General features: G+C 45.5%; 1 protein-coding gene across 1 annotated transcript; it reads left to right on the top strand.

Annotated features, from left to right (window-relative positions):
- The first annotated feature begins 1,377 nt into the window (after positions 1-1,377).
- Positions 1,378-4,172, top strand: LOC115203555 (chymotrypsin A). The gene is made up of 6 exons (XM_029768333.1): positions 1,378-1,438; positions 2,330-2,513; positions 2,769-2,847; positions 3,034-3,214; positions 3,470-3,603; positions 3,966-4,172. The coding sequence occupies exons 1-6, from the start codon at positions 1,387-1,389 to the stop codon at positions 4,125-4,127; spliced, it is 792 nt and encodes a 263-aa protein (XP_029624193.1). The 5' UTR covers positions 1,378-1,386; the 3' UTR covers positions 4,128-4,172.
- The last annotated feature ends 5,550 nt before the right edge of the window (positions 4,173-9,722 follow it).

Here is a 9,722-nt window from a genome sequence, read left to right as displayed (position 1 = left end):
GATGGGTGTTGTTTTACAGGGTCAGCCATAGTAGTATGATAGGTGTTGTTTTACAGGGTCAGCCATAGTAGTATGATAGGTGTTGTTGTACAGGGTCAGCCATAGTAGTATGATAGGTGTTGTTGTACAGGGTCAGCCATAGTAGTATGATAGGTGTTGTTTTACAGGGTCAGCCATAGTAGTATGATAGGTGTTGTTTTACAGGGTCAGCCATAGTAGTATGATAGGTGTTGTTTTACAGGGTCAGCCATATTAGTATGATAGGTGTTGTTTTACAGGGTCAGCCATAGTAGTATGATAGGTGTTGTTGTACAGGGTCAGCCATAGTAGTATGATAGGTGTTGTTTTACAGGGTCAGCCATAGTAGTATGATGGGTGTTGTTTTACAGGGTCAGCCATAGTAGTATGATAGGTGTTGTTGTACAGGGTCAGCCATAGTAGTATGATAGGTGTTGTTGTACAGGGTCAGCCATAGTAGTATGATAGGTGTTGTTTTACAGGGTCAGCCACAGTAGTATGGTAGGTCTTGTTGTACAGGGTCAGCCATAGTAGTATGATAGGTGTTGTTGTAGAGGGTCAGTCATAGTAGTATGATAGGTGTTGTTGTACAGGGTCAGCCATAGTAGTATGATGGGTGTTGTTTTACAGGGTCAGCCATATTAGTATGGTAGGTGTTGTACAGGGTCAGCCATAGTAGTATGATAGGTGTTGTTGTACAGGGTCAGCCATAGTAGTATGATAGGTGTTGTTTTACAGGGTCAGCCATAGTAGTATGGTAGGTGTTGTACAGGGTCAGCCATAGTAGTATGATAGGTGTTGTTGTACAGGGTCAGCCATAGTAGTATGATAGGTGTTGTTTTACCGCTGAAGCAAATGAGGTTTAAGTGTCTTGGTCAAGGGCACATCAACAGAAATGTTTCACCTTGTCCGCTCAGGTATTCGAACCAGCAAACTTTCGGTTACTGGCCCAACACTCTAACTGCTAGGCTACCTGCCGCCCTTTATGAGTTGTCTAAGTAACACAGCTATCATGCTTTCCGAGAGAGTGAGGCTATCCTTTGGGTAATATTTGCCACAAGCCAACATTGTCTCCATCATTTTTTCCATTGGTCATTTTCAAGAAATATTCCAACAAACGCCCTTTTCGTAAACCCGTAATGTTGTATAACGGTGTGAGAAAATGTCCCCTGTTATCTGCAGAGGGACAGGTGAGGTACACACACACACACACACACACACACACACACACACACAGACACACAGACACACACACACACACACACACACACACACACACACACAGGGGGTGGAGGGGAATGCGGATTCAGACCCGTGGTTCCTGTATAAAACACCCCACTGTGTTCCTCACTCCATCACGCTGAAAACATGAACTGTCTGCTGCTCCTCTCATGCCTTGCCTTCGCCGGCGCAGCCTACGGTGAGAATATGTCCATGTGTATACCTGCCTTGTAGGATACCTTGTAGGATACCTTGTAGGATACCTTGTAGGATACCTTAGGGTGCTTTTCAGTCGTTCAGTTTTTATTGTTATTGTCACAACATCTACTGAAGGTGGCTCCTCTCCCTGTTCGGGCGGCGCTCGGCGGTCGTCGTCGCCGGCCTACTAGCTGCCACCAATCCCCTTTTCATTTTCGTTTGGTTTTGTCTGTCTTGTGTTATCACCTGTTTTGAGTTGAGTTCGTTACTGGGGGTATTTAGTCTAGCTTTCTAGGTTTAGGTTTGTGCGGGATTGTTTGTGTTTCCTGTCGTGGGGTTTTGGGGGATTGTTTTTCCTCTCTTGTACTTTGTTGGAAGGACGTTTTTCCTGGGCTGTGTCCCGACTCTGTTGAGGCGGATTTTTGTCTAGTTGGGTTTCCTTGTTCCCTGTCTAGTTATGGCATTTTTGGACTCGGGAAAATAAATACATTCTACTACGCACCTTTGGTCTCCTGCGCCTGACTTCACCCCTCCCTCACTTCTAGTGCATCTTGACAGTTATTATTTTGTTTTTTTATTCTCATATGTTTGTTGTGTAATAAATATTTCAGTTTTAATTGTTTTATTTGTTCTTTCCTGTGAAGCACATTGTGTTGCATTCCATGTCTGAAATGTGCTGTAGAAATAAAACTTAATTTGATTTATTTATCGGGTAAAATAAGTATTTGATAGTAGTTGACTGCTCTACTCATTAACATTTCAAGTGGTACTACAATAGGCAGCAATGTATTTATATTCTGTATAGACGTAATTCAGAAACTGTCACTGTTAGAATCTCTGTTAGAGCAGCCAAACCTGACCCCTGACCCCTAAACTCTGTCTCTGTCTTTAGGCTGTGGCACCCCCGCCATCCAGCCTGTGGTGTCTGGTTACGCCCGCATCGTCAACGGTGAGGAGGCTGTGCCCGGCTCCTGGCCCTGGCAGGTGTCCCTCCAGGACTACACTGGATTCCACTTCTGCGGCGGCTCTCTGATCAACGAGATGTGGGTTGTGACTGCTGCCCACTGCGGCGTGAAGTGAGTGCTGGCTGCTGAGCCATAACCTTCATATAAGTGTAGCAACATGCTAACTAGCTAAAAACTAGCTAAAATCTAGCTAATGCTCATACTAACTTGCTAAAAGCTAGCTATTGCTAACTAGCTAAAAGCAGGCTAATGCTAACTAACTAAAAATGTGCTAAAAACTAGATAATGCTAATGCTAATTAGCTCAAAGCATGCTAACATATGGCTAAAGTAGCTAAATTATGTTTATTTTGTGAAACTCTTTCAGGACCTCTCACCGTGTGATCCTGGGAGAGCATGATCGCTCATCCGACGCTGAGAACATCCAGACCATCAACGTTGGCCAGGTAAACAACAACACACACAACTATTACTACAACTTTTAACATCCAGACTTTTTATTTTGAAGTAAAGATAAAGATCAGTAAAAGTTTCACCTTTTGAAGTCACATCAACTCAAACGATAATGATCTGCACAGTGGATAAACGTTTTATCGAAATCTCAAACGTTGTCGTCCTTGTGTCCTTACTAGGTCTTCAAGCACCCCAAATACAACGGCTTCACCATCAACAACGACATCACCCTGATCAAGCTGGCCACCCCCGCCCTCTTGGGAACCCGTGTGTCACCCGTGTGCGTTGCTGAGACCAACGATGACTTCCCCGGTGGCATGACGTGTGTGACCTCCGGCTGGGGTCTGACCCGCTACAACGGTAACCAATCACTACAGCTTTTTCTAGGTCTCATTGTAAAGTCGGACAAACCTTGACTAGTTTTTTTGGACTAGCGGTATGTTCGGTATAGTTGAAAGATTCCATTTCAGTTGGCTCAATCTATTTGAAGTAATTACGTTTCAGTTGGCTTTCAGTGTCGTCTTGAGTTGCACGTCGTCTAATAATGTGAGACAGATGGTGATTGGCTGACCGGTTTTTAAGTGTTACCTGACCCTTGGTGTCCTCTGGTTCCAGCTGCTGACACCCCTGCCCTGCTGCAGCAGGCTGCTCTTCCCCTGCTGACCAAGGCTCAGTGCCAGAAGTTCTGGGGCTCCAAGATCACCGACCTCATGATCTGTGCTGGAGCCGATGGCGCCTCTTCCTGCATGGTAAGTAACACAAACCATAGGTTTGAAACATTCCGGTAAACTTCCAAAACATTCCCAGGGTTTTCAGACTTCCTATTTGGAAGAATCACAGATTTTTACAAGCCTACACAAACCATATGGCTTCCTGACGCACTGTTGCAGGCCATGACACTGAACCTACCACCATCTGACTAATGGCAGAGTTCAATCTGAACTTTTACAGTTATTTACACTGGATTAAACAGTCATTGCATCAATAAAAGCTTGGTGTTTCCTTAGTTCTTAACTTTTTGGAAACAGCTGATCACAAACTCTGAACATAAAAAGAAATCCCTAGAGAGAGACTCTAACACTTTCTATGCTCCTTTTTTGTGTTCCCGCAGGGTGACTCTGGTGGCCCCCTGGTCTGTGAGAAGGCTGGTGCCTGGACCCTGGTTGGTATTGTGTCCTGGGGCAGTGGAACCTGCACCACCACTATGCCCGGAGTGTACGCCCGCGTCACCGAGCTCCGCTCCTACATCGACCAGACCATCGCCTCCAACTAAGTTTTCAGCTTCATCTTCATCATAAATAAAAGTAGTTTCTAGTAACATATTTGTTCCTTGGTGTTTCTTGAAACGTGGGTTTTGATAATTAATGCAGCAATCAGCAGTTAACAGAATAACAAAGTGTTCTCTCCGCCACTGTTCTGGTAAAACGTGTGGGAGGGGGGGGGGGGATTGTGCTTGAGAAATGTAACCTCTCTCAAATTCAAAGGTAGAGCTCCGGATGCAAGGACTGACCATCCATGATATCAACATTATAGTTTACACCACGTTTTGAGGCTAAACAGTGTTTGTTTACATTGACTTTGTTTAGAAACATTGGAGTAAAACAAGCTTATATTTTGAGTTCGCATGGAGTGTGTGTCACGCCCTGACCTTAGAGAGACGTTTATTTTCCTCTAGTTTGGTTAGGTCAAGGTGTGATGTGGGGTGGGCAATCTAGTTTTTCTATTTCTTTGTTTTGGCTGAGTGTCGTTTCCAATCAGAGGCAGCTGTCCATCGTTGTCTCTGATTGGGAACCATACTTAGGCAACCCTTTTTTCCTCCTTGAGTTATGGGATCTTGTTTTTGTGCAGCTGCCTTTGAGCAGCCCCAGAACGTCACGGTTCTTTCTGTTTATCCTGTTTATTGTTTTGTTTTGTTTTTCTTCAATAAAGTATGCGGAATTAGATCTATGACAGGGAGTTTGAGGACAGTGATCGTGACAGTGTAACAGTTGAATGTAGATCATGAGGCATTTATGTACGTTTTATTCTTTAAGAATCAACGGATATATTTCATTCATTTATAAATCCAAAAATGTATTTAAGCAACCGCCCCTTTAAGTGGGTTGAGAAAATCTTAAAAATCAGGACACTCTCACCTACCTCAAACTCATTTTCAACCCAACCAAAACACAGTATATTATATTCTCAAGCAAAACATGAACAACTGTCTCCAGCCGAACACCCCCCCATCGCTAAAAACACCCCCATTGAAAAAGAACCACAATGCCAATACCTGGGCATACGGCCTGATGGATCACTCCACGTCAGCATCCATATGAACAACCTACAAGACTAAATCTAATCCAGACTGGGCTTTCTAGAACGCAACACATCCTGCTTCACCCATCCCTCCAAAATCTTCCTGGTCAAGTCCTGTGCCCTCCCTCTGTTCGACTATGGTGACACTCTCTACCGACACTCCCCTAAAACCACTGGAGCCCTCTACTGGACACTGTACCACACAGTCATCAGATTCACCACTGGAGCCCCCTACTGGACACTGTACCACCCAGTCATCAGATTCACCACTGGAGCTCTCTACAGGACACTGTACCACCCAGTCATCAGATTCACCACTGGAGCCCCCTACTGGACACTATTCCACCCAGTCATCAGATTCACCACTGGAGCCCCCTACTGGACACTGTACCACCCAGTCATCAGATTCACCACTGGAGCTCTCTACTGGACACTGTACCACCCAGTCATCAGATTCACCACTGGAGCTCCCTACTGGACACTGTACCACCCAATCATCAGATTCACCACTGGAGCCCTCTACTGGACACTGTACCACTCAGTCATCAGATTCACCACTGGACCCCCTACTGGACACTGTACCACCCAGTCATCAGATTCACCACTGGAGCCCCCTACTGGACACTGTACCACCCAGTCGTCAGATTCACCACTGGAGCCCCCTACTGGACACTGTACCACACAGTCATCAGATTCACCACTGGAGCTCTCTACAGGACACTGTACCACCCAGTCATCAGATTCACCACTGGAGCCCTCTACTGGACACTGTACCACTCAGTCATCAGATTCACCACTGGAGCCCCCTACTGGACACTATTCCACCCAGTCATCAGATTCACCACTGGAGCCCCCTACTGGACACTGTACCACCCAGTCATCAGATTCACCACTGGAGCTCTCTACTGGACACTGTACCACCCAGTCATCAGATTCACCACTGGAGATCCCTACTGGACACTGTACCACCCAATCATCAGATTCACCACTGGAGCCCTCTACTGGACACTGTACCACTCAGTCATCAGATTCACCACTGGACCCCCTACTGGACACTGTACCACCCAGTCATCAGATTCACCACTGGAGCCCCCTACTGGACACTGTACCACCCAATCATCAGATTCACCACTGGAGCCCCCTACTGGACACTGTACCACCCAGTCATCAGATTCACCACTGGAGCCCCCTACTGGACACTGTACCACCCAGTCATCAGATTCACCACTGGAGCTCTCTACTGGACACTGTACCACCCAGTCATCAGATTCACCACTGGAGCTCCCTACTGGACACTATACCACCCAGTCATCAGATTCACCCCTGGAGCGCTCTACTGGACACTGTACCACCCAGTCATCAGATTCACCACTGGAGCTCTCTACTGGACACTGTACCACCCAGTCGTCAGATTCACCACTGGAGCCCTCTACTGGACACTGTACCACTCAGTCATCAGATTCACCACTGGAGCCCCCTACTGGACACTATTCCACCCAGTCATCAGATTCACCACTGGAGCCCCCTACTGGACACTGTACCACCCAGTCATCAGATTCACCACTGGAGCTCTCTACTGGACACTGTACCACCCAGTCATCAGATTCACCACTGGAGCTCCCTACTGGACACTGTACCACCCAATCATCAGATTCACCACTGGAGCCCTCTACTGGACACTGTACCACTCAGTCATCAGATTCACCACTGGACCCCCTACTGGACACTGTACCACCCAGTCATCAGATTCACCACTGGAGCCCCCTACTGGACACTGTACCACCCAGTCGTCAGATTCACCACTGGAGCCCCCTACTGGACACTGTACCACACAGTCATCAGATTCACCACTGGAGCTCTCTACAGGACACTGTACCACCCAGTCATCAGATTCACCACTGGAGCCCTCTACTGGACACTGTACCACTCAGTCATCAGATTCACCACTGGAGCCCCCTACTGGACACTGTACCACCCAGTCATCAGATTCACCACTGGAGCCCCCTACTGGACACTGTACCACTCGGTCATCAGATTCACCACTGGAGCCCTCTACTGGACACTGTACCACCCAATCATCAGATTCACCACTGGAGCTCTCTACTGGACACTGTACCACCCAGTCATCAGATTCACCACTGGAGCCCCCTACTGGACACTGTACCACTCAGTCATCAGATTCACCACTGGAGCCCCCTACTGGACACTGTACCACCCAGTCGTCAGATTCACCACTGGAGCTCTCTACTGGACACTGTACCACCCAGTCATCAGATTCACCACTGGAGCTCTCTACTGGACACTGTACCACCCAGTCATCAGATTCACCACTGGAGCTCCCTACTGGACACTATACCACCCAGTCATCAGATTCACCCCTGGAGCGCTCTACTGGACACTGTACCACCCAGTCATCAGATTCACCACTGGAGCTCTCTACTGGACACTGTACCACCCAGTCGTCAGATTCACCACTGGAGCCCCCTACTGGACACTGTACCACCCAGTCATCAGATTCACCACTGGAGCCACCTACTGGACACTATACCACCCAGTCATCAGATTCACCACTGGAGCCCCCTACTGGACACTATACCACCCAGTCATCAGATTCACCACTGGAGCGCTCTACTATTTGACAGAGGAAGAACAATGATTCCAAGCACCACCCTCCTTTTGAAGCTTCCAGTCTGTTATTCGAACTCAATCAGCATGCCAGAGTGATCTCCAGCCTTGTCCTCGTCAACACTCACACCTGTGTTAACGAGACATGACGTCAGTTGGTCCTTTTGTGGCAGGGCTGAAATGCAGTGGAATTTTTGATGGGGGATTCAGTTCATTTCAATGGCAAAAAGGGACTTTGCAATTAATTGGAACTCATCTGATCACTCTTCTTAACATTCTGGAGTATATGCATATTGCCATCATTGAAACTGAAGAGGCAGACTTTGTGAAAATTGAAATTTGTCTCATTCTCAAAACTTTTGGCCACGACTGTAGTGATGGTATATTATAGTGATGTACAGATAGTTAGTAATGGAAAAATGTAGTGATGGTTTAACATAGCGATTGATGGTATAATATAGTGATGGTATAACATAGTGATGGTATAATATAGTGATGGATGGTATAATATATTGATTATATAAAATAGTGATGTATAGATAGTTAGTAATGATATAATATAGTGATGGTATAATATAGTGATGGTATAATGTAGTGATGGTATAATATATGATGGTATAATATAGTGATGGTATAGCATTGTTATGGATGGTATAATATAATGATGTATAGATAGTTAGTGATGGTATAATATATTGATTGTATAATTTAGTGATTGTATAATATAGTGATGGTATAATATAGTGATGGTATAATGTAGTGATGTATAGATAGTTAGTGACGGTATAGCATAGTGATGGTATAATATAGTGATGGTATAATATAGTGATGGTGTAGCATTGTTATGGATGGTATAATATAGTGATGTATAGATAGTTAGTGATGGTATAATATATTGATTGTATAATTTAGTGATTGTATAATATAGTGATGGTATAATATAGTGATGTACAGATAGTTAATGACGGTATAATATAGTGATGTACAGATAGTTAGTGATGGTATAATATAGTGATGGTATAATGTAGTGATGTATAGATAGTGACGGTATAGTATAGTGATGCATGGTATAATATAGTGATGTGCAGATAGTTAGTGATGGTATAATATGGTGATGTTTATATTGTTATTGATGGTATATTATGGTGATGGTATAATATAGCTATTAGCCTGTCCAATGAGACCCATCTCTTTCAGCTAGCCACAGCTATTAGCCTGTCTCATGAGACCCATCTCTTTCAGATAGCCACAGCTATTAGCCTGTCCAATGAGACCCATCTCTTTCAGCTAGCCACAGCTATTTGCCTGTCTCATGAGACCCATCTCTTTCAGCTAGCCACAGCTATTAGCCTGTCCCATGAGTCCCATCTCTTTCAGCTAGCCACAGCTATTAGCCTGTCCAATGAGACCCATCTCTTTCAGTTAGCCACAGCTATTAGCCTGTCTCTTGAGACCCATCTCTTTCAGTAAGCCACAGCTATTAGCCTGTCTCATGAGACCCATCTCTTTCAGATAGCCACAGCTATTAGCCTGTCTCATGAGACCCATCTCTTTCAGATAGCCACAGCTATTAGCCTGTCCAATGAGACCCATCTCTTTCAGCTAGCCACAGCTATTTGCCTGTCTCATGAGACCCATCTCTTTCAGCTAGCCACAGCTTTTAGCCTGTCCCATGAGTCCCATCTCTTTCAGCTAGCCACAGCTATTAGCCTGTCCAATGAGACCCATCTCTTTCAGTTAGCCACAGCTATTAGCCTGTCTCATGAGACCCATCTCTTTCAGTTAGCCACAGCTATTAGCCTGTCTCATGAGACCCATCTCTTTCAGCCAGCGACAGCTAGTGGTCTGTCTCATGAGACCCATCTCTTTCAGTTAGCCACAGCTGTCCAGAAACATCAAACAAAGGATTCTGAACACCAGGAAACAGCCTTCAGTTGTTATCAGG

The sequence above is a fragment of the Salmo trutta genome, chromosome 12 (genome assembly GCF_901001165.1).
Source record: "Salmo trutta chromosome 12, fSalTru1.1, whole genome shotgun sequence".
NCBI lineage: Eukaryota > Metazoa > Chordata > Actinopteri > Salmoniformes > Salmonidae > Salmo > Salmo trutta.
The sequence above is the reverse complement of the archived record's forward strand: the minus strand, read 5'-3'. Positions and strand labels throughout refer to the sequence as shown.